Source organism: Camelus bactrianus, chromosome 10 (genome assembly GCF_048773025.1).
Source record: "Camelus bactrianus isolate YW-2024 breed Bactrian camel chromosome 10, ASM4877302v1, whole genome shotgun sequence".
Taxonomy (NCBI): Eukaryota; Metazoa; Chordata; class Mammalia; order Artiodactyla; family Camelidae; genus Camelus; species Camelus bactrianus.
The window spans coordinates 10,628,831-10,654,190 of record NC_133548.1 but is presented as its reverse complement, the minus strand read 5'-3'; the positions used below and the strand labels follow the sequence as shown (position 1 = coordinate 10,654,190).

Below are 25,360 nucleotides of genomic sequence, written 5' to 3'. Positions count from 1 at the left end.
GCGAGTTGTGTTAGTTTCACTTATAAAAATATTTTGTGATAATTGTAGGTCATATCACTAGAATAAGAGATTGCTTATAATTTGTTTCAGCTTTATTGAGGAATAATTGACTTAAGTTGAGGTGCCTTTGCTTTTTTAAGTTTAGGGTCAGAGTAATATGATTTTTAAAGTATTTAAAAGTGGTTAATCTAAAAGTATGATAAATTGGGGAGGGGGAAGGGTGAACCAGATGTGAGGGAATGAAGGCATTATTTAGGGTGAACACGGTAATAATGCAAATGAAGGCGGATATGTGAAAGAAAAGCGAAACAAGAGTAGGGTCGGTATATGGTAGAACAGAACAAAATTGGATAGTTGAAGGTTTAAGAAAAAAAAAAGATGATACCAAAATTGTGAGTTAAGGGAATGGGGCGAATAGCAGTGCATCTGGGCTTCTGGTTTCCACATTTCTAAAGCAGGTAAAGGAAACAACTGTGTTGCCAGCCTTCCAGGTTCGATACGAGAATCATAGGTTCTTTGTACAAATACGTACTTTTAAGGTGTTCTTAGGGGTGATTGGACATTCATAGGAATGAAGAGGTTTGAGAATGGTCAGGTGGGTTTGCTTAAAAAAAAAAGAGAAGTGGCGATCAAGCGAAAAATGAAATTGAAAGGAAACCCATTTGAGAACCTACTGCAGGGCTGGTGTGGGGCTTGGCACTTTCAGACACCAGCTCTCCAAGGTGGGTGTCACCCCCTTCCCACATCTAAGAGGAGAATGCTGACATCTGTACCTTGTCAAAGGTCACACGGCTAGTAGGTTAAGTCATGGGGGAGGAAAGATAATGTTAACCCAACTCCGAAGGAAGCAATAAGGGTAGGGACTCAGCGATTGCAGACTGTTTCTAACACAGCTGGACCTGCGCCAGGCTCAAGGATGCAGGACGGTCACTCTGCCCATGACTTCCTTCCTCGTACCAGCGCTGATGGAAGAGCGAAACCAGACGGGAGTGGTGTGCTTCCACTTCCGCCCCTTCTCAACAGACCCGGCAGTGGCTTCCCTCATATTCGTGGCCTTCTTGCTGCTGTACTTAGGAAGCCTCACTGGAAACATCACCATTGGGCTCACAGTCTGGCGAGATCCCTCCCTCCACACTCCAATGTAATTCTTCCTTTTTGCACTGGCCATGCTGGAGATTGCTACGCCACCAACATTGCTCCCTTGACTCTGGCTGGTGTCCATTCCATGGGGAAGCTGCTTCTCTCTCTACCTGGCTGTGGGGCTCAGATGTTCTTCTTCATCCTTCTCAGAGGATCTGACTGTGTCTTGCTTGCTGTCATGGCCTATGACAGGTATGTGGCCATCTGTCATCCATTGCATTACAGCCGCATCATGAGCTGGCAGCTCTGTGGGAGGGTGACTTTAGGTTCTTTTGGGCTGGGATTCCTGTTGGCATTGCCTTTGACCATTCTGATCTGCCACCTTCCATTCTGTGGCCACAACGAAATCTACCACTTCTTCTGTGACATGCCTGCAGTTATGCGCCTGGCCTGTGCAGACACTCACGTGCATGAGGCAGCCCTCTATGTCATCGGTGTGGCCGCTGTGGCCATCCCCTTCCTCCTTATCTGCATCTCCTATGGCTGCATCGTGGCCACCATTGTGAGGATAAACTCGGCCTCGGGAAAGCGCCAGGCCTTCTCCACTTGTTCCTCCCACATCATGGTTGTTCTCTTGCAGTATGGGTGTTGCACCCTCACCTACCTTCGCCCCAGCTCCAGCTACTCCCCAGAAGAGGGCCGGGCATTGTCTGTTGTCTACACCTTTTTCTCACCAGTGCTGAACCCTTTGATCTACAGCATAAGGAATCAAGAAGTGACCGATGCAGTGAGGAGACTCATGGCAGGAATGTGCTGGTTCAGGGAACCAGAACTATTCCTTCCTTGAAAAAAATATTCCCAATACCAGAAGTAGGGACCTGATCTGAAGGACAGGATGCTCAAAAGGAAAAAGGGAGGGCATGGAGAAATGACTGTCCCATGGCTGTCTCGCCTGTGAAATGCTAAGTGGTGCTAATTCGTCCACTTTTTAAGTCAGATTCCAAAGATGAAATCCTGGATTGGTCCCTACCTGTGTCACCAGCCTTCTCTCTCATCATAGTGCTTAGAATAAGGACTAGCACGAGGATGTCAGTGAAGAAAAAAATGAGTGAGTGGATGGGTAAGATGATGACGGTGGTTGATACAGTGGATGCCATCCTGTTACCTGTTTTAAGGGCTGTCTACCTGAAGGCATGCAGGCCCAAGGGATTCACACATCCAGGTGTCCTTTGGCTTTTCTCTTTGTCATTTAAAGCCTGTTCAAGCCCCACAGCCTTAAAATCTTGAAATCACTGGCCAGACAATCCGGCGGTGATCTCTCTCTTTTCACGAAATCATACTTCTTGTTACATGACTGAGTTTCATATGTTTTGGTATTGCCTCTGTAATAAGTCTACAAAAGCCCCTTGGAGCAGAAGAAATGGATTCTTTTTTCTTTGTATTTTCTGGCATTCCTGTGTTTGCTGGGCATATAGTAAATACTTAGCCTTAGGCTCAAGACACAAACTCGAGCCCTAATCTTTCCTTTATGTTAAAAAGGGATAATAATAACAGCTGCCTTCCTATGACAAGGGGTTGGAACGACGGTCAAATGAGATGATGGATATGTACAAATGTAATAGCACAGAATAAGCCATGACATATATTTATTTCTTTTAAGTCCTTACTTACTTCCAACTGAACAGCTTTCTTTAAGTTGTTCAAATCCTGCCTTCCAGATGGCCATATTGGCCCTTCCCAAAGAAGTAGTACCAAGTCCAGAGTCCAAGTTCCCACTGCTTGCTTCATGACCAATAAAGAAATAAATCAAGACACGAGGTGTTGGGACAAGGAATAGCAACTTTATTTGGAAAGCCAGCAGACCGAAAAGATGGTGGACTAGTGTCCCAAAGAACCATCTTACTGTAGTTGGTATTCAGGCTTCTTTTATACTAAAAGGAGGGGAGGTAGCTGGTGTCGCAGACTTCTTGGTGCCAGGCAGACCCTGGAGTGGATGTGATAATACTTTGTTCTTGCAACTGTTTATATAGGTCTAGTCATAACTTTCCTGTAAACCTCCAACAAGACAAATATTATTCTGTTCTGTAATTTTTTAATCTCCATAGGAATAAAAAGTGTTACACTTTTCAAGGTCAAACCTGGGAGGCAGAGCTTTGAGGCTGGGCTATCATGTATATTTCAGGCTATAGGTAACATTGTTTTACAAAGTTACAGAGCCAGCATAACTGAGCACAGGCAACAGGACACAAGGGTTAGAGCTAAAAGAATAGATCCAATAGGGAGTCAGGTTTGTTCTCTCTGTTATAGCATTATATACTGACCAGGCAGACCCTTGGACTCTTTAATCAACGGAAATTGATAAGAGGCTAGATGAGAATTTCAGGCAACTCTTTATTTGGGCTTGTGCTGCAGCACTACGGAGTGAAAACAAGTAACAGGTGCCCTTGCTCGTTCCCCGGAAAAGAGCTGCTTGGGTCCTTAAATGCAGTAACAGTGGGGGCAGGTGCATCGGTTGGGAAGGAGCGTAGCTTAGGTGGTCTGCTCACCTCCTTGGTGGTGTTGTGTGCAGGGATCATGCACAGACTGTTTTTGCTCCCAGCATTTCAGAATTGGCACTTGGTTTGTGGCCTTTTTGCATCCTGTTGTTCATAATTGCCCCAACTGTGCCTGCCTGCAGTTATGTTTCATCCCTTACTGTTTCTTTGTATCCTGTTGCTCAAGGAGACATTTATCCAGGAGCAAGCAGTCGAGTAAAGGGTCCCAGGTCCCAGCCTATCTGAGTAGAGTCAGCTGCTTGTCATCACAGGAGATTGGCTCCTGTGACCCTGGTAGGAGAATCCCAAAGCTGCAACGGGCAATGAGCAGGGCTGTCATGGAGATTGGTGGAGAGGACCAGAAGGAGGATTGAGAGTGGGGAAATACATTTCCAAGATACTATCCTTAAAGGAGAAAAAGAAAATAAATGCATTCTTGTCTTGATGTTGCAAATGCAATAGATGATAAAACCCACTCTGTTCCATTATTGATTGTGCTACATACAAGAAAGAGGAGAACGGGGAAAAACAATATGGGAACCTGATGGCAAGAGTTCTTGGGGCCCTGCCCTTGGCCAGGCAGCAACATTAAGAAGTACAGGGGCATACAGTGTTTTGAATAGTGCTGGTGTGGAGATTCAATAAATATTTTATTGATAACGATATTTGCTGAAATTAACAAGTTACTTCTCTCACTATTTAAAATTGTTCTATTCCCAATATCCTTCCACAAAAGATGTCAAGTGGCTTAAAAATAACGTTAAACACAAAAGTTAAAAGCACATAGTCAAGAAGATTGGGGTTAAGAAAAGATTCAGGCAAAATTATGAAGAACACAATAGTAAGATTTCTATGCAGAAATGCAAACCATATGCTTCTCTGCAGTTTGTATTGTGTTCACTAGAGGTATCCGAGCTTCCTAGTAGCCAAGGTACAGAATAAATACAATTAATTTGGAGAATTTCAGAGGTCATGTAATAATTTACAGATATATGGAGAAATCTAACACTTTTGGGGTTAAATCTCTGATGTAAAAGAATCTTTTCTCACCACTTCTCAACAGAGAATACAACATATTTAACAACATACCAACAATTATAATCCTAACACTATCATTTATTGAGCCCTGACTTCAGGTGCTTAGTGAATGTTAACTCACTTGATTCCCACAAAATCTTATGAGGTAGGTACCATTATTATCCCCATTTTACACATCAAGAAGTGAGGCTAAGAGAGGTTAAGTCGTTTTCCCAAGATCACACAGCTAGTAAGTGCTGGCACAGTTTCACTCCACAGCCTGTGACCTTAACCACTATAACACACAGTAAATGTGAAATGAAACTTTAGGGCTACTTCTCAATGTAAGTCGATGGTGTGGCCCTGATGGTCAAGTCACTTCAAGCTGTTCTGGAAGAGATGATCGCAGTCAACAAAAGAATACAGCTCTCCAGTTTTCTGACTCGATTTTAGGGAATAAACCTAAACTGTTGGAGCCTGATTGGCAAGCACGTCTTTCAGGAAGACACTACACAGTCAGTCATTCAGGGTCTTGATGAACTGAGTGTGTTGTAACAGAAACCAGGCTATGAGAAAGAAAAACAAGTGAACAAACTGAAAATGCAGCCGTTAGACCCACACCCTCTTCCTATTACTTAATACAAATCCCTTTAGATACATTTTAAGATTTGATTGTTAACCAGCTAAGTTTGACCTGGGAACTAAAAAAAATTTCAGGAACAAAGAGTAATAACCAAATGATTTAGTGATTTTTTTTTTTTTTTTGTAGTGACATTCAGAGCTCGCCACTATAGCTCTTTCCTCTTAGCAAGGAAAACAAAGATCTTTGGGGCCACACAGCAGAAGCTTACTCTTCCTGGAGAGGTGAGATATGGGTTAAGATAAAGGTCAAGGCCTCACCTATGAACAGCAGGATTCGCTGGCCCCCTTTTGCCCACAGAGACACTGCGCTTACCTGCCAGCTATGTCCACTGTGGTTTGCAATTGCATTGGGGAGAACCAGGTTGAATGCTGGGGTCAGCTGTGTAAGTGGGCAGGATCCTAGGGGGCCTTGCCAGGACAGAACCCTCCCCCATGTCCTCTCTGAAGTACCCAGATAACAGTATCTGATGCACATTTCCTGAGTTTGACAGATGCTAAAACCCTCACCAAATGGAAGAAATTACCTGCTTGATGACCGTGAGCATGTTGCCTCATGGCTATGGGAAATTAATAATAATAATAACAATAATAACAATAATAATAATAATAATAATAATAATAATAATAATAAAATATAATAACTCTGTGACATCCTGCTACTTCATCACCAACCAGAGAATTGTGTACGAGCTGATCACATATCTAGGGACTCCTGTCCCCTGCCTTGCCTTTAAAAAGGCTTTGCTGAAATCCACTGGGAAGTTTGGGCTTTGTGGGCATCAGCTGTCCCAGAATCCTTGTATGGCACCTTAACATTACATCCTGCACTTTCCTTCACCACAGCCAAGTGTCAATAGCTTGACTTCACTGCGTGGGCGAGCAGACCCAAGTTTTGGTTCCGTAACAGCTGGAAGGACTCTGAGCCAGTGGGGAATGTGGAGAGAGCACCCTGGAAGAAAATGGTGCATTGATCATTGAAATCGCCTCCCGGCCTCATTGGGTACAGTCACTTTCTCTTCCAAACTCCCTGGAGTCTGATTCTAGAAGGATGACTAGCAGCTGGTGCTACCTGCTAAGGCGTTGTTACTGAACCAGGTCTGCTTGCCTAAAATGCAGCAAGCCAAAACGCTGAGACGCCAAGGTTTGCAGCAAAGAGAAGGTTTATTCACAAGGCAGCCAAGTGAGGAGATGGGAAAACTAGCCTCAGATCTGCCTCCCTGAAGGCCAGGGGCTTGAGATACTCATGGGATGCAGAATCTGGGTGGTCTCAGGGATGGGGAAAGGTGACTGCAGGTACAGGAAAACTGAGGTAATTGGTGTTCTGTGCAGGCGCATCTGAGTTACGTGCTTCTTCATGGGCTGTATGTTCAAAAATGGCAGTGCTTAGCAGGATCTGAAGGTGGAGTTTCTGGACCTCTGGCATCAAAAAGTCATTCATCAGACCCCTGTGCAGACCCAGTTTTAGGGTTGGTGGTTCCAAGTAGTCTTAGCTGGCTTGAGCCAGACCAGACACAGGTGACTCCAAGTTCTCGGGCAAACATCTTACTGTTGGGCAAACATCTTATTGTTTAGGCTATGTGAAGCTTGAAAGGTATACGATTTGCAACAAAATAATTAAGGCAAATTAGCTCAGCGAAGGCAAGCTGGGAGTTGGGGGGGGGTGTTAGCAAGCTATAGGACAAGCTTTGAGTTTCTTTTAGTCACCAGTTTCTGTTAACCCTATGGGCACGGTTTCAGAGGTGGTAGATTTTTCTCCCTGCAGCTTTTAAAAAATAAATATTTACTTAGCGACTATAAGGTATAGGAACATTAAGTTCAGCAAGTAGAAAATCATAGGGGAATAGGGAAAAAAAAGAGAAAGAAATACAAATGGAGGCGGGAGATAAAAATGGAGAACTTAGAGAAGAGAGGTTAAAGATGTTTTGTGTGGCTGGTATAATAAAGTATACCGCCCAGCATGGTCTGCAGTGTCACTCAGAGATGACCGTGGCTCTGGCTGCAGTGGAAACGGTCTAGGCTCCAAATAAGCTGGGTTCCAGCTCGAGCAGGGCAGCTGCTCTGCTGTGCTGTGTCCTAAAGTGCTGAGCGGTGTAACTGAATCGCTGAACACAACCCATCGGAAACGCCATCCATGGCCGGTTGGTAGCTGGTGGGTCAGCAACTTGCAAACTCTGCTCTAAGACAAGAGGGTTTTTTGTTTATTCTGCTCTGAGTGGACCACTGAAGCTTTCTGAAATATGTTCCAGCTCAGCATATATACAATTACTCTTTCAAGGGGCTGGTGATTGATTCTTCTGGAGTTATTTTGCATTTTTCTTTCAAGTTTGCTTTGACAAACTCCTGCCAAGTTCTCTCTCTCATTCACACACACATACACAAGCTTTCATTTCAAAAAATTTTCCAGAGTTTTCAGAGCTACTCATCCTTGAAATGAAAGTTTTAGGTGATACACAGATGAGCATTTAAACATTTTTTGTATTTATTTAAAAGTGAGGGATAAAAAAATATAACCAGTTAAATGACATTGTTACTGTTAAGAAAAAAGTGAATGAGCTTAATTTAAGTCAAGAAAAACATTAATAATACTGATAACTCGGATAGAACATGAATTATGAAGGGTGTTAGTGAATGGCCAAAGTTTGAAAAAATTTTGTTTCTACGTTTTATAATGGCCTTGACCAGAATCACTAGCAGCTGCTGGCGTAAAACACATCATTTATAGGGAGTGTGATCGGGTGTTGGACAATATTTGGTGAGTACCTAAAGGATGCTGTAGCATCCTGCGATCGGTGAATGCCAGGCACCTGCTAGGTGCTTCGCTCCACACGGGGCAAGGTGATGCAGTTGACTTGAGTTAGCTGCTCCCACTGAGGACCTAGCCTAGCAGGGGTGAAATAATGAGTAATATAAACACAATAGAGAGTGAGAAGTGCTATTAGCTGGGGTGGGCACAAAGCCAGCATGGAGCATGGGGCAGGGAGTGATTTTTCCCTTTTGGAGGAGGGTGGGGGACGATGTACATCAGAACAAGACTTCATGTAACAGGTAACACTTGGCTGAGTTTTGAAGGATTCTTAGAATTTGTCTAAGTGAACAAAATTATCCTCTACTTGGATAAATTAAAACTGTGTATCTTCCTAAACGACCTCAAATTTAGAGAATAAATTTAATTTTTTAATTTTTTTGTTTGTTTTTTTTTTCTTCTTTTTTTTTTTTGTTGGAGAGTAAAAATGTAGGCAATAATTAAAATATAGCTAAGTCTAGCAGCAATTAAACCAGTTTAGAATACCATGTCCCCAAACAATTGCTGTTTGTGTTCCAGCATTGACCTACAGGGGACAGTCAAGTTAAAAGCTAAGTTAGCCTCTTGGGACTTTGCTGAACCAAAGTAGGCAGGGAATTCTCCAGAAATGAGATGAGAAGGGGTGAGAATTGAGAGAGAGCCCAGAATTCTGTCTCTGCATGTCCCAAAGTCCCACATTCTTCCCTTGAGAAGAAGCAGTGGGGAAGGACGAATGGTATCTAGATGTGTGCTTCCCTCAGTGCTGGGTGGTTTCTCAGAGGTTCAATCTCAGTGCTTCCCAAGGTATTGAGAAGAGGATTCCACCTTGGGCTTCACTCAGCCTCAAGGAGGACGTGGCTGCCAACCTCTCTAGGCAGAAGGTAGGGAGGATAAGGGAAGACCAGGCTGGTTGAGTTGTGTGGTCTAGACCCTGGGGAATGGACCAATGACCCCTGCTGACCTTGGGATTTCCTGATCCTGGTGTGGAGTTACACATGAATCCGAACTTTAATGTAACCTCCTGGAGCTAATGAAGTGACACTATTTATGTCAAATATACTAACAACGAACAAGTCTTGAAAAGACACCCCACTGTTGAGGGTGAGAGAAGGCAAGTCTGTCTCTCCTTAGAAATGTGACCAGTTCCTTAGGTCACCTGAGAGGGGTGAGAGAGGGTTGTCTACCCTCCCCTGTAGGAGGATTACGTGCTTTGTTGGGACACCCAGAAAATATAGTGCAATCTACTCAGTTTTCAAGTTACACGCCCAATGCCTAGTTGAAAGTAGATGCTCAATAAATTCTTGTCCAACAAGCAAATGCACGAACAGTCCGATTCATTATTTTCTGTGAAGGAGAAGGTAGAGTGTGCAAAGGTCTTTGTGGAAAAGGAAGGGCTCTCTGTGTGAAGAATGCCCAGTCTTTGGAGGCAGTACTGGTACCATAAAAGAGACTCATCAAAGAGGGTGCAACATTATTGAGGGTTTCTGTTTCCTGGGTAAACAGAGACCTGGTGTTTCCTGATCCAGCCTTCAAATAGCAAGGAATTGTGGGGAAGCAAAGGCAGAATAAAGCAGACAATGGAAGAGAATGTTTAACTACAACCAAAGCTCACAGTATTGTCATTTTTATCCCACTGACAAGACCCTAGAGGAAGAGCAAACTTGGGAGTTAAGAGAGGAGAGATTTCTCATTCACTCTTCAAAGCCTTGGATGAAGACACAAAAGGCAAGAATAATTTTTTTATTTGTCTGATATATTTATTATGCTTTGAATGCTCCTAAAAATAGAGTGTTTTACAATAGAACCCTGGCTTCAAAGAAATCAAAATCAACTTGCACAGTATAAAAGGCAGAAGTTAAATAGAAACGAAGATATTGGGGGCTGAGAAATGCTAAGCAATTGAATATAGAACTTAGTTTTGGGCTTCCTAGGCAAAAAGGGAAAGATGATTTATGTAACTCTCATGGACAAGTAGAATGATACATGTGCTTACTAAGGAGGAAAGTTTGTGTCTGGTTAGGGTGTGGGAATGCACTGAGAATTCAGGTGAGTCTTTATCTAAGGTATGTTGAGCATCCATTCTATGAACAACATGTTTAATGCAATGGAATTCACTATAGTTTTTAAGTGTTCCAGAGACAGTCCACACAGCCTTGAATTGTTAAATTTATTTGAAAACCACTGATGTCCTAAGGGAAATTTTGAGGGATATTAAGAGCAGTATGCTTGAGGGATGTGGCTTCCTTGAGCTGTGGTCTAATGCACAGTTATAACTTTGGAAAACATGTTCATTAAATGTGTAGATGGCAGTGGGGAGAAATGGATTCTTTGTTGGAGTAAAGGATTGTAATTCTGCATTAGATCTCAGTGGGCTAGAATAATGAGCTAAATCTAAAAGGTTGACTTTGAAAAGAGATGAAGGTAAAGAAAAGAGAGGGGGAGGAGGAACATAGGAATAAAGGAAAGGAAAGGGAAGGAAGGGAGGGAGGGAGAAAGAAAGGAAGGAAGGAAAGAAGGCTAAATACGTCACAACAGACCAGCCCAAGTCGAGAGTGTGGTATGTCTGGAAATGAACAAGCACATAAATAAATACCTGAATTTAGCACAACCTTGGACTGCATCACTGACAAGTGTGCACATTTTGTCGCCGTATTTACGTGTTTGTATTGTTTGTTTATGTGGGTGGATAATTAGGCTTCTATATTGATTTCAGCTTGGAGGAGGTACTGAGGTTTGAACCCCTGACCTCTTGGGTGCTGAGCATGCGCTCTACCACCTGGGCTATACCCTTCCCCCACCTCGTCTAGGTGTTAATCCTGGTTCTGACAATCACTGGTTTTAGAACTGGAGGTGAGTTATGTAACTTCAGTTTCCTTGCCTCTCAAATGGGAATTAAAAAAAAATCAATAACATTTTTATAATGAAAAAAATAAACACATATTCTTCACAGAAAATTTGAAAAATGGAGAAGAGCATGAGGAAAATAGTGATCTCCCAGTTTTCCTCAAAAACCCCGGTGTCATGCTCTGCGTGCAACGCCTCCCCTTCATTTTCTTCGTTTAACATTATATTCTGAGCACTTTCTCACTTTATTAAACCTTGTAATTATAACAGTTTTAATGGCAATACAAAAGCTCATTTGAATATACCTCAATTGATGGAATGTCAGCTTTTGTTAAGTATTGTTTTGTTTCCTTATAAAAATGACTATTAAAGCAGACTGCACATATCTTTACGTCTTTGGTTCCATATTTCAGAAGATCTCCTCAGGACAGATCCTTCAATGTGAGAGTAGTGATTCCATGCATATAGCATTTTAAACTTTCTTGAAAATTGCTTATTTTCTCTCTAGAAAGGATATGCTCTTTTAGCACCAGGGTGCTAAGCTGAAGATTATTATTTCTATTTCAGAAGTACTGGGTAGCAGTCATTGGCATTGACAGGACCTCAGTAACTGTCCAGAGTTCACGTCCATAGAGTTGGATGGTGCCTGGCACTGTGCTAGGTCCTGGGCATTGGTGAATAATGGAACCCAATCAGTCCCTACCCTCATGGAGCTTAAGGTCCAGGGAACATAGAAGCAAACACATCATTGAAGGAGTGGTGAGCTCCCTGGTTACAGATAATAGTTCTGTTTCTTGTGGCTGACTTGTCCCCTTCTCATTTAATTCCAAAGATTAAATATTTGGGGTAGAGGGTGTGTTGGAAATCTTCACTTACTCTGCACAGGGAGGAAGACAGGTAGGTGTGTGTTCCAATGCTGCTCCCCAAAATAGGAATTAAAACTCTCAAGGAACAATACTCTTAGAAACTTCCAGGTGAAAAATTTCCTACCATGATTCCATCCATCTTCCAACCCTCTTACCCTATGCAAGGCTGGGCCCAACAAATGGCAATGCAGAGGTAGAAGCAGTTAGGAAAGGAAAGAAAAACTTTGCTTGTAGAGCCTGCAGGGAGCCAGACTTTAAAAGGACTGGCTTGCCAGAATCAAAAGCACAACAAATATTCAAAGGAAAAAACTACAAATCAGCAAGAATACTAAGGTTGCATTATTTCTGTTTACGGTAGAAAACAACAATGTCTTTGCATAATTTTTGTATTGGTAAATATAGTGATATATGTTCAGACATCAGCACAGCAAAAATACATTATTTCGAGGGGAATAAAACCAGTCAGGTGACCTTGTTAGTTTTGGTTTAATTCAGGGTGCAAAGTGTTTTCCCTCTACCTTGGCATGTGACATGCTTAATCATGGAAAGCAAGGCCAAGTTGTCAGTTTTTGTTTCTATAGTAGATGTGATGTGATGTGTGTGTGTGTGTGTGTGTGTGTGTGTTTGGGATATATTGTTTTAGATACCATACAAACTTACCCTGAAATTCTTTCCCACTGATTATGGGCAGCAGAAAGAAAGCTGGATAGAGAGAGTCTAAAATAAATTAAAATATAAATTCTCTTCCTTTATGCATTCAGCAAACATCTATTAAACCTTCTCTATGCCAGTAATTGTGGACAGGAATTGGAGTTAAGTGTTGGGACAGAAATGAGGGCAGAATTAAGTAACTCCAAGCTTGTACTGTTTGCAGCAAGACAGGCCAGTAAATCAAGAGACGAGTTGTTGGGGCAAGGAATAGTAACTTTATATTGAAAGCCAGCTGACTGAGAAGACGGTGGACTAATGTCCCAAAGAACCATCTTGCCTGGATTTGGGTGCTAGTTTCTTCTATAGAAAAAAGAGGAGGAGGTAAGGTAAAAAGGTGATACGTTGTTGCAAATCTTTCCTGGTTCTGTTCCGACTCTGGAAGGGATGTGTTAATTTCTTCTTTCCTGCAGCCATTCACAGGTGGGCCTGGTCAGGATGCTTCCTGTGAACTAAACAAAGGTATTTTAGCTTAAGCTCAGGCAGGGGAGGCAGGGTTCCCAGAGATGGAACATTATGTATGCTTTAAGCCACAGGCAACATCCCTTTAGTGATTAACTTGTAGCAAAACAACAGAATACAAAGGCTGAAGTACAAGAAACAGATGCACTATGAAGTCAGACTTGTTTTCACCTGTTACGCTGTAAGGGATGGGGAGGCACTCGAGGGCTAGCAATGGTGGGAAGCTGTTTCCATCCTTAGGCATGAAGTGGCAAAATGAGAGAATAGTGTTTCTGTAGCCCAGAAAAAGCTGGAAACATGGAAAATGGGCCACCCAGAACTGTGGTCACGGAACCCTGGTGGTGAGGGAGAAGCAGGTAATGGTGAGTGTGTGTGTGTGTGGGAGGGTGTAAATACCCTAACATCCCTTTATGTTACCCTTTATTCTTCTGCAAGTACCATTCATTGGCCAAAGCTAACCAGAAACCATAGGGTGAGTGAGCCTGGATGATTCAGTCCTTAGTGATCAGCCTCCCGTGGGGCAGAGCAGGGTGGAGAGTGGATCTGGGAGGCAGACCTGGAATAACCAACAAAACCATCCCTAAGAGGAAGAACAGTCCCTGGAAGTGATGGAAACAAGAGTGTCCAGAGAGGTCAGGAGGCAGTTTGGGTAGCAGAGTATCACAGAGGCCTTGGGCGAGGAATTTCAAGGCAAAGGGAGTATCAACAGCCCCAAATGCAACACAGATGAAGTAAAAAAGTAGCTCTTGGATTCAACGACTTGGAAGTCATTGGTGACCTTCATTGCAGGGGTTTCAGGGTGTAAGGTGGAAACCAGATTGTGCTAAAGAAGGAAATAGCTGAAATGGAAAGGAGACAGGAGACTTCAGAGGATCACGTAAGATTGGGGCAAGTTGCTTTTTACCACGGGAGGTAGAGTTACCGTAGAGTGGGAGCAGAGGCAGATACCGGGGAGAGGAGGAATAGCTTGTGGGCAAGACCCCAGAGGAAGCAGGAGGGGCTGAGACTGCCAGCTTTGCCGAGGAGAAGGGACACTTCTAGAAGGCATATGGGAATTTGTTACGGATGTATGGATAGGCAGAGGATGGCACAGGTCCAGAGCTAGTGAGAATGATGCTCAGTTGCCTCCAGGTGGCTTCTGTAATTTTTTTCTGTGAAGTTGGAGTCTGGGTCATGACTACTGGGAGAGAGGAGATATCAGAAGAGCAGACTTGAAGAGACAAGGGAAATTTGCACTAGTCTTGGTGGGAACCAGAAGGAGCAGCTGACTCCAAGGCTTAGAAACAATACTGGGGTTGATAATGCCCCTGCCTCTTTTTTAAATGGAGGTCATGGGGATTGAAGCCAGGACCTTGTGCATGCTAAGCATGCACTCTTACCACTGAGCTATTACTTCCCTCCGATAATGCTTTTTACTCTGTATCGTGGCACCAGGCAGCAGAATTTTGTGATCTTCTTTAATCATGTTCAACCTGGAATGAAGATGCTGGTTATTACAAAGGTTAACAGGTTTGGCAGAAGGTCAAGGAGCCAAGGATAGTGATAGTATTGGCAAAAGACGGATGGGAGAGTTGGACCATAGGTCTTAGTTGGATGGAGCAGGGAGTAAAGCCCAAAGGAGGCTTATCTGGGGGAACTAGAGACATTAAGGTTGTCTTGAAAAGGTGGAAGAAGAGTAGTATTAATGATCATTGCCAACATTCATGGGAAGTTTCCTAGGGACCAGACACATTAACTTCTCACAACAATCCTGAGAGTTGTGTCCTCTTGCTGCCTTTATAGATGAAGAAATTCAAGCAAACATCTTCAGCAAGTTGCTCAAGGTCATATCATTGGTTAATGGCATCAAGGTCATATCATTGGTTAATGGCATCAAGGTCATACCATTGGTTAATGGCAGGTCGGTCTGTGCTCTTGACAACCAGGCAAGGGACTGAGGGGGTAGAGGGATTTGTGGTCTGGGAATGGTGCACTGTGGCTTAACATCGCAATGCTGACTTGGACAGATATTCATACACAATAGTCATAGCAGCGTTACTCACAATAGCCGAAAGGTGGAAATAATCCTAGTGTCCATGAACAGATGAACAGATAAATAAAATGTGGTATATACACACACACATGCAATGGAGTATTATTCACCCATAAAAAGGAAAGTAATTTTGATCTATGCTACCACATGGATGGACCTTGAAAATATTATGCTTAATGAAATAAGCCAGACACAGGAGGACAAATATTGTATGATTCCACTTATGTGAGGTACCTAGAATAGGCAAATTCATAGAGATAGAAAGTAGGACCGAGGTTGCTAGGAGCTGGAGGAAGGGGGTCATGGGGAGCTTCAGTTTACTGGATAGAAATTTGGTTTGGGGGTGACAAAAAAAGTTTTGAGTATAGACAGAGGTGTAGTTAGACAACATTGTAAATGTATTTAATGTCACTGAATTGTACACTTATACGTGGTTAAAATGATAAATATTATGGAATGTATATTTTAACACAATTAAAAAATAAAAGATTTCAGTGGGGGCTACTTCAGGGTGGTTACAACAACAACAAAGTTGTTGCAGGAGTGAGCCACTGAATTTGACTGGAGGTGAAGATGGTCGCAGTTGAGGAAGAAAGAGAAAGGCCAGGAGCTGAAGGGGTCATCCATCCGGAGCTGTGCGTCCTGACATTTATCTGCCCTCGGGGGGCAGCGCCTCTGCTGTTGGCAGGCCCGATGCCTTGAATCCATGGAGGATGCCAACCAGACTGGGCCGATTCACTTCCACTTCCGCCCCTTCTCCCAACTCCCCGAGGTGCAGGTGCTGATTTTCGTGACCTTCCTGATCATGTACGTGGTCAGCGTCAGCGGCAACACCTCCATTTCTCTCATCATCGGGACCAGCCGCTCTCTCCACACTCCCATGTACTTCTTCCTGGCCAGCCTGGCGGCTCTGGAGATCTGTTACTCCTGCACCATCGCCCCTCTGACTCTGGCCAGCGTCCTGTCCCCAGAGAAAACCCTCATCTCCCTGCCTGGCTGTGCTGCCCAGATGTTCTTCTTCATATTCCTGGGCAGTGCCGACTGCATGCTGCTGGCCGCCATGGCCTATGACAGGTTTGTGGCCATCTGCCACCCTCTACGCTACGCCCTCCTGATGAGCTGGAGGCTGTGTGCCCAGCTGGCCCTGGGCTCGCTGGTGCTGGGGTTCATCTCAGCCGTGCAGCTGACCATACTCATCTTCCGACTCCCCTTCTGCAGCAGCAAAGAAGTCGGCATGTTCTATTGTGACGTCCTTCCTGTTATGAGATTGGCTTGTGCAGATACCCGGGTCCATGAGGCCACTCTCTTTGTGGTGGGTGTCACTGTCCTCACCATCCCCTTCCTGCTTATCGCTCTCTCCTATGTCTTCATCGTGGCTGCCATAGTGAAGATGCGCTCTGCCGAGGGGAGGCACAAGGCCTTCTCCACCTGCTCCTCCCACCTGACGATGGTTCTGCTCCAGTATGGCGGTGGAAGCCTCATCTACCTGTGCCCCAGCTCCAGCTACTCTCCAGAGAGGGGCCAGGTGGTGTCTGTGGTCTACACATTCATCACCCCGATGCTGAACCCCTTGATCTACAGCATGAGGAACAGAGAGCTTAAGGATGCTGTGAAGAGAGCGATGAGGAGGTTCCTGTCGTCCTAAACACAGCAGCCCCCCTGGATGTCCCTCTGCAGCTTTGCTGGGTGGAGACGAAAGGCTATGCTCTTTGAAAGACAGGGGGCTGAGAGGTCATTGGTTTTACACTGTTACTACTTCCTGGTTCTGTTATTTTTGAGAAGTCATTTTCCTTTACTCATTCTCTGATTCCTCATCTCTAAAATGGGGATGGAAATGCCCATAAGACCTCAATTCCGGGGTTGTTATGAGGATCAAAAGATACATTAAGTGAAAAAAATACTTTGTGACTTTTAAAGAAAGATACAGGAGAGGCGGCTTCGAGATGGCAGAATAGAAGGATGCAGAGCTCACCCTCACCCACAGTACATCCAAAATACAGCTACATGTGGACCAATTCTCACACAATACCTACTGCACTGTGGCAGAAGGCCTTGTACGAGTGGGACTACAAGGAAAATCATCACAAAACTGGATAAACAACAAGGTCCTACTGTACAGCACAGTGATCTCTATTCAATACCTTGTAATGGCCTATAATGAAAAAGAATATGAAAAGGAATATGTGTGTATGTATATATAATTGAGTCACTATGCTGTACACCAGAAATTAACACAACATTGTAAACCAACTATACTTCAATTAAAAAAAGAAAAAAAAAGAAAGGAAAGATGCACCAGTTAATGTTTATTACCATCCTCACCATCGCAGGTAGAGTCTGTGTCCTGCTTCGGACTTCGCTCCAGGTGTAGTTCTCAGGCCCTTAGCAGGCTCGCACGTTGCACATCTGGGCAGGCGCAGACACAAGCGTAAGTTGCCGATCAAACTGGGACCGTTCCAACTACTGTCTCATGATTCCCGTGGTGTAAGTGCCGAGTTTCTGCCGTCTTGAATTATTTATCTTTCATCCTCAATTCTCTCCCTGGGAAAAGTGATGGGGGAAAGCACTGGAGTTTAAAAAGTTTTGGGAGTTTTTCTTTTCTTGCTGTTATACCTGGAGCTACTCTGTCTCCACCTCCATCTCTGACTCCATAGCAGTCTGCTTCTAAATCAGCCTGCCCACGCCTGTTAGGTTTCCTTCCCATTCTCTGTCCTTTCTTCTCTCATTCTCTCTCCCTTACACACACACATTCATGTCTCATAGTCTCCCTTTCCGTCTATTCCTAGTTGATATGGTCTCAATATTTGTGTCCCCCCTAAAATTCATATTTTGGGATGCTAATGCCCAAGGTGATAGTATGAGACGGTGGGGCCTTTAGGAGATGCTTAGGTCATGAGGGTGAAGCCCCTTCTGCCCTGTGAGGATACAATGAGAAATCTGTGACCTGGAAGAGGCCTTTACCCGACCACAGTGGTACCCTGATCTCCCAGACTTCCATCTTCCAGAATAGTGAGAAATACATTTCTGCGGCTGATAAGCCACCAGTCTGTGGTACTGAGTTATAACAGCCAAAACGGTCTAGGACACTAGCTAGGTATGCACAGCATGGACAGATTGCTTTGTTAGTTGAGGCTCTCTGTGTGGAAGAGAGGTAATATTGGTTCAGATCTGGATTCAGGTGAAGCAAAGCTAATTCTGTGAAGACAAACACTGGACGCAGTGAGGAGGGGAAGAGATTCATTCACGCAGCTCTGAGCAACCTGAGCAGGGTGCCAGTGACAATCGTTTGTCCCAGGGCAGCGGCGCCACAACACGGATGCTTTATCTTTGTTTTGTACCGCAGAGGAAGCTCATTCATTCCTCTACCCACTGACAATTGCGGGATTTATTTATTCAAACACATTCAAGGTGACAGTAAACGATTATTTATTGAGCTCTGTTGTGTACTCTGCTCCCACCTGTGGTAGGTGGGGCAGGAAATGGAAAGGTATGTGAGAAGCAGCTCCTGCCTGGAAGGACATTGAACATCTGGAGGGATTTAAGAGCACAAGCTAGGATTACACCAATGGCCAAGTGCTACAATACTATGAGCTGCCAAAGATGGGTCAGTGAAGGGAATCCAGGCAAGGCTGATGGGGGAGGTGGCACCAGAGCTGCAGTGCAGGTCTCTGGGTCTGGGTTGCACAGAGGAGCAGGAGGGACATTTCTGGAGGAAGTGTCTGCAAGGGCACAGAAACAGAATAGCTCTGTGTCTCTGTTTCCCAATCTGGAAAAGTATAAGAAGTGAGCTGCGATATTTTTCTCTTCTTGTTTTTTTCTGAAATGTATCACAGTCCTAAAAGGCAGAAACCATGACCAGAATTCATATTACGTGAAACTAAAATGTCACCTGCTTCCTTTGAAAAATAAGAACCCGAAAGCATCTTCTTTAGTTCACTTACGGACGCTTGGGTCCCTCCTGTGTTCTACCGAAATATTCTACTGGGTCAGTGTTCTCTGTAGGCTACCGATTGAATAATTGGTGTTGGGGGGAAATAAACATTATATGGTCAAACAAATGTGAAGAATAGTGTGCCGATCAAAATAAAATGAGGGATTTATTGCGGGTTTACTCAGTGCCCGTGACGGGCGACTGTGCAGTCATGACTGTCCAAGATGAGGGATGTGTGTTGTGATGTTTTCTAAATTCTGTCACCACCAAACTCCTTTTTCCCCTTGGAATATCTTAGGAAATATTTTATTCTGTTGATCCTACTTTGGAAAATGCTGCCCCAGCTGATGCTGACTGAATACCAAGAGGGTGATTTCACTAGTGATTGAAATATTTGATGTACTTTTTAATCCACCATGCCCTTTGAGATAATAGTGTAGTTATGAATTAGCAGGCTTCTTTCCCAGTGATTGAATAAGAGAATTAATGATGGCCATTTATCATCACGATAACCCATGAAATGGGTGTTACTAACTCCCCCTTACATATAAGGAAATGGAGACACAGAGAGACTAAGTAACTTGTTTGAAGTCACACAGCCAGTAGACATAAAACTGAGATTTGACTTGAGCAGTGTGGTTTCAAAGTCTGGGCAAAAATCACTCTCTTTCCCAGCATGCTATCACTGTTCTACAAGAGCTTGGGAAAATCGCATCAATTTTCTATCCTTAATTCAATTGTATAATAAAACGGGGACAGGAATATCTACTCTGTCTCCCTAGGTTATTGTGAGATCTCCAAGGGAAAAAAAAATCCAAACCATAGAAGTACAGGAAAAGATTCAGCATGGTTATTCAAACAATCCACATAGAGAAATGTACTCGATGACTTTTTTTTTTTTTAATTAGAAAAAGCTTAAAGGCATAATTGTTCAATTTCCTTTCACCTAAGGTTTCACTCGGTTTGTCCTGTTACTCTTGACAAGTGTTTCACGGGTGTTGTAAGAGACAGGTGCACGTGTCTTCCGCAGCTCAGGGGTAACAGTGGGCATCTCATGATGAAGCTTCCGCATTGAGTCTTCCCACTTCCTGCACCAGGCTCTTTAGAGGAGAACTTCGTGCTTAAGGGCTCCAGGAGTTGAGGAGTTTGTCTAAACATAAAAACAAATGGATATGGTGTAAATTACTTATATTGTTAAATCATAGGCATAGGTAAGTGGTATATGGGGATTCATGTTAGGAAAACACCTGAACAACACAACATAAAACATCTTCAAAAACAAAACACATTAAAATTTTTTAAAACAACTTCATGTGGTATAATTCCTATACAGTAAACTACACATATTTCAGATGTACAGTTTGATGAATTTTGATACGTGTATACACCCACGAAACCACCACCACAATCAAGATATGTAACATTTCCATCATTCCCCAAGAGATGCAGATTTTGAATTCCCAGTTTATCCCTTCCCACCCACTTTACCCCCTGGTAACCATAAGTTTGTTCTCTGTCTATGAGTCTGTTTCTGTTTTGTAAATAAGTTCATATGTCTTTTTTTAAAAAAGATATAAGTGATATCATATGGTATTTTTCTTTCTCTTTCTGGCTTATTTCACTTAGGATGATCTCCAGGTCCATCCATGTTGCTGCAAATGGCATTTTATTTCATTTTTTATGGCTGAGTAGTATTCCATTATATATATATATATGTGTGTGTGTGTGTGTGTGTGTGTGTGTGTGTGTGTGTGTGTATCTCATATATATCCATTATATATATATATATCATAACTTCTTTATCCAATCATGTTAATGGACATTTAGGTTGTTTCCATGTCTTGGCTATTGTAAATAGTGCTGCCATGAACATTGGGGTGCATGTATCTTTTCGAATTAGAGTTCCCTCCAGATATATGCCCAGGAGTGGGATTGCTGGATCATATAGTAAATCTTTTAGTCTTTTGAGGAATCTCCATACTGTTTTCAGTAACGGCTGCACTAAACTTAGTTTTTAATCAAAAGAATATGCAACAGTGATGTCACGTCTGAGAGTACTGAAAAACACTTCGGCTTCTCTCTCTCTCTTTATCCCTTTCACTTGCTCCGTCTGATAGAATCCAGCTACCAGGTTGTGAGCTGCCCTGTGAAGAAGCCCACGTGGTGGGGAACTGAGGACAGCCTCCAACCCACGACCGTTGAGGAATTGAATCCTGCCAACAACCACGTGAGTGACTTGGGAAGCAGATCCCTCCCCAGTCAAGCCATGAGATGAGACAGTAGCTCCCAGCCAACACTTTAATTGCAGTCTTGAGGCAGAAGCACCCAGCTAAGCTGCATCTGGATTCCTGAGTCACAGAAACCATAGGATAATACATGCATGCTGTTTCAGGCTGCTAGATTTTAGGGCAACTTGTCATGTGGCAATAGAGAACTAACGCAAACTGTAAGGGGGTGAAAATGGCCAGTCAGGGAGTTTATTCTCCATCCTTTCTGCAGTGGGGAAGAATCACTGTGGGGGAACAGAAGGACTCTTCCCCTTGGATTCTCTAGCTCCCTTATCTCTTTCTGCTGAACATACCCTGGAGACACTGCCTCCAGGTACAAGAACCGGAAAGTGGTCTCACCTGTTCCACCACCAGCCCTTACTGGTCAAGATGGGGTAAGGCTCAGTCCTTTTCTCCAGCAGGAAAGAAGCAGGCTTAGAGGAAAGAGAGAGAAGTGGAGCCCCCCAAATCCCAGGATCTTCTCTTTGGTTTGTTTGTAAAGGTGAAATTAAGTGTTGGCTGATTTATCTACGGCCAAAATGCAAACACTTAAATTAACCTTGTTATATTTGTTTAATGGGGAAACCGCTGCCCTAGACATGGTAGGAAACCAAGGACCATGGTGGAGCCAAAAAAAAAAAAAAAATACTCCAGAGAGAAGGGGGTCCTACTAAGTTACTTAAGTTACTGTCCGTCTACATGGAGACCGTCTAGTGCACTGGGGCTGAACGCCAGAGTCCTCCTGACCAGCCCATGGACTCCCCTTGCCCAGGTCCCTTGTTCCACAGTAACTCGACATTCTTTAGTCTCTTGTATACAACTAGCTTTTTTTTTTTTTAAATGTTTTTTTTTTTTAAATTGAAGTATAGTCATTACAATGTGTCAGTTTCTGGTGTACAGTATGATGTCCCAGCCACGCATATATATACCTGTACAACTAACTTTTGGAATCCAGATTTCTGCCTGTCATAGAATTGCAACTATTAATATAAAATGATCAAAATAGGCTCCATACCTAAAAGAAGTTTAAAAAAAGACTTAGCGTTTGTGATAACTACCTTTAAGTAGAATATAAGAAAAGAACTCTGGGGCAGGGGGATAGGCACAGCTCACGCTCAATGTGCACAAGGTCCTGGGTTCAATCCCCAGTACCTCTTTAAAAGAAAGAAAGAAAGAAAAGAAAGAAAAGAAAGAAAAGAAAGAAAGAAAGAAAGAAAGAAAGAAAGAAAGAAATGAGCTCTGTTGATGCTTCCCTAACTGAATTCCTAGACTTCAACCCAGTTAAAAGGGCTCTTTATGCTGTTTTTAATTTGTAAAAAATTTAAAGGAAATCAAATGGTCATTTTTGTTATGGCCACACAGGCTGACCAAAAGATCTTTTTTTTTTTTTAAATTCATGGAAACATCCTCTCATAGAAAACCAAATTTCTTTTTTGTTTCCTAGTTTTATTGAGATACAATTGACACATAACATTGCATTAGTTTAAGATGTACAACACAATGATTTGACATTATGTCTATTTTGCAAAATGGTTACCACAATACGTCCATCACCTCTCATGGTCACAATTTTTTTCTTAGGATGAGAAATTTTAAGATCTATTTTCTTAGCAACTTCAAATATACAATATAGTATTATTCACTATAGTCACCATGCTGTACATTACATCCCCAGGACCTATTCAGTTTATAACTGGAAGTTTGTACCTTTTGACTCCCTTCACCTGTTTTGTTCCCCCAACCCCAGCCCCACCTCCGGCAATCATCTGTTCTCTTTATTTGTGAGTTTGAGGAAACCCAATTTCTGATTACCTGGCAAATGTATTTTCTAAGGGGTATGGAATCATTCAAAACAAGATGTCCACAGATGAAAAGAATGCATGGTATTCTTGATCTTAAAAAGTTTGAGAATCACTAGTTTCGATCAGCCCCCCTTACTTCACAGAAGAGAAAATTGACTGTGCGGTGTCAAGTGACAGCTGTTTTCTGACAGAAACTATGTCACAAACTCAGTGCGTTGTTCTATATAGCCCCACAGCAGCTGCCCCTTCATGGAAAGCCCATCCTGTGAAGGACAGATTGAATTTCTTAAATGTTCGGGGGTAGGCAAGGAGCAAGAAATAGTGGTGTAAGTTATAGGGAGGCAGGCTTTTGTTTTGTATAACAAAAAACCTTTTTAACAACAGTTGGAACTGTTCAACCAGAGAACAAGCTTCCTGGAGAGTGTTAGGGAAAAAGTGCTAAGAAAATGAAAATGCATTCAGGCAGAGGCTCAATGATCCTCCTTGATCCTTTCTTATGGTATTTTCAGACGCCTGTTGTAAAGAGTTGTTCACGTATCTGTCTTCCTCAGAAGACTCTCTTTTCCTGAAGCGGGGACTTAGTAACAAAAATTGAAGGGAAGGAGGTGGGATACGATTTTTGATTTGCTCACTATTTCCATTTATGACCACCAGGGGGCGCAGAAGCCTTCCCTTTCCCAAAGACGGGAAATTGACCCAGCGAACTCCCTGAGTACAGGACTAGAGGGAGGATTAGGGTTGACAATGGCAGGCTTCGAACAGTCCAATAGCTTACTGACGGTATCTTTATGCGAGGCAATGGAGCACGCACTAAGATCGCAGAAGAGGGCAAAGTTTTGTTAGGATTACGAAAATATTTAGTCCTTTAATCTGGATGCACGGAGCCGATTCTTTGCCTGATTTGAGAAGTCTAACTTAGGAAGACAAATAGGGAAGAGGGAATAGAGGGTGGGATGGGGGTGGAGGGGGAGGAGAGGGCATAAAGAGGGAGGGGCAGTGCGAAGGACCCGCCCATCGTGTCAGAAAGAGCTACACACATGGGGAACTCTACACGAGGTAGGAAGTAACAGCTTAAGCTTTACAATAGAAACATCTTTATCCTACAACTCTGCTGTATAGGTGACAAATCAGCCATTCCTCCTCTGTCACACAGACCTCCCAGGAAACTGTGAAGTGGGTAATATCTCTGATTTATAGATCTGGAAATGGGGGTCCCCTAGAGAAACAATAACTTTCCAAAGGTATACACATTGTTAGTGGCAGGTGTTCTGATTTCATCATTGAACTGCTTACATTTCTCTTATGGGTCCCCACTGTCAACATCATAAGATCCGAAGTCTTCGTCCCAGCCTCGCCTCCATCATTTTCACTCTTTCAGCTTCAACACGCAGACCCCCGAGACCGGGCACATTCTGTTACTTGGAATGCCCTTCCTCCAGGCAGAATTCCTTGCTGTCTCTCCCACCTAATCACTTTGTCTTAGAGTTTCTTGTTTTCGGGATGTAGTCGCCGCTTAGCAATGAATGAGTCTGTTGAGGGCCGGATCCTAGCACAGTGAATGGCTGTCGAATGGAAAGGATGGAATTGAGGTCAGACAGACCGACTCGCAGCGGGATCTCGCCGTGCTGGTCCCTCGAGGGACCTGGAGCTAGGGGAGGTGGAGGGAGAGGCGCCGACGGTGGAGGGGCGGCGGCGGGGCACGGGCCCTTTAAGGAGGAGCGCGGGGCGCGGCCCAGGTAAGGGGCGGGTCCGCCGGGCGGATCAGCGCTGCGCGCCGGCGCCGGCCCGGGAGCCGGATTTGGAGCGCGCGGCGCCGGCGGGGCCGGAGGGGGCGGCGTGGCGGACGGAGCTTCCCTCGGCCTCCGACGCTCCTCCTCGCCCGCGGCCGCCGGCCGCCGCCGCCTGCGCCTCCTGCTCCTTCGCCCCGGAGGGGCCCGGCCGCCACTTCCGGCCGCTCACCTGGGACGTGCTCACCTGCCTGCGGGCGCCTGGGCAGCAGGATGAAGGACCGGCTGGAGCAGCTGAAGGCCGTGAGTCCCGCCTCACCCAGCAACCGGGCGGGCCGGGGGCTGCCGGGGTGGAGCCGGACGGGAGGGGGGCTTCCCTCTATTCCCAAATCGTGGCTGGAGGGTGATGGTGGGGGCGGGCGCAAGGCCTGCCCTCCCCGAGCCCCAGCCGTATCACAAGCGGGTTCCGCATCCACCCCTTCTCTTTGGGGTCATGTGCCGGGTGATTCACGCTAGGCTGCAATTTCCCTGGATGCCTCCAGCCTCGTCCCACCTCCCTCGCCCCCGCCCCAAGCTGGACGGCAGAAGTCCAGAGCTGGAATCCGCGGGAGGTGGGGGGTGCTTGGGCCCAGCGGGGCTCACTGTGAGGTCAAGGGTCACTCACCA

General features: G+C 44.2%; 2 protein-coding genes, 1 long non-coding RNA gene and 1 pseudogene across 8 annotated transcripts in view; 3 read left to right on the top strand and 1 right to left on the bottom strand.

The window, feature by feature from the left end:
• Positions 1 to 698: 698 nt before the first annotated feature.
• Positions 699 to 1,927, top strand: LOC105070171 (olfactory receptor 10V1-like; annotated as a pseudogene).
• Positions 1,928 to 11,933: 10,006 nt separating this feature from the next.
• LOC123617240 (uncharacterized) lies at positions 11,934 to 25,285 on the bottom strand. 2 transcript variants are annotated; one of them, XR_012509579.1, is made up of 5 exons: positions 24,942 to 25,285; positions 24,261 to 24,529; positions 19,845 to 20,048; positions 17,290 to 17,508; positions 11,934 to 12,925 (listed from the first exon to the last, which is right to left on the bottom strand). It is a non-coding gene; the product is annotated as an uncharacterized LOC123617240 (long non-coding RNA). The 2 variants fall into 2 exon arrangements; XR_012509578.1 differs by lacking the exons at positions 11,934 to 12,925; positions 17,290 to 17,508 and having other exon boundaries at positions 19,772 to 20,048; positions 24,942 to 25,272.
• On the top strand, positions 15,674 to 17,296 carry LOC105070172 (olfactory receptor 10V1-like). Its single transcript, XM_010956486.3, has one exon. It carries the CDS (start codon positions 15,674 to 15,676, stop codon positions 16,610 to 16,612), a length of 939 nt encoding a protein of 312 aa, XP_010954788.1. The 3' UTR covers positions 16,613 to 17,296.
• The window catches only part of STX3 (syntaxin 3), a 34,594-nt gene continuing 33,919 nt past the window's right edge, over positions 24,686 to 25,360 (top strand). The window contains exon 1 of one of the 5 annotated variants that reach the window (XR_012509577.1): positions 24,686 to 24,997. Coding sequence is in view for 4 of the 5 variants with exons in the window: in XM_074371968.1 (XP_074228069.1) it covers positions 24,968 to 24,997 (30 nt within the window). In the remaining variant the exon portion in view is untranslated. The remainder of the gene's footprint in view (positions 24,998 to 25,360) is intronic. The other 4 variants (XM_074371968.1, XM_074371967.1, XM_074371966.1 and 1 more) reach the window with 4 other exon arrangements.

Bases quoted from the DNA above. Each gene is read 5' to 3' on its own strand.
- LOC105070172 (XM_010956486.3), top strand. From the start codon at position 15,674: ATGGAGGATGCCAACCAGACTGGGCCGATTCACTTCCACTTCCGCCCC.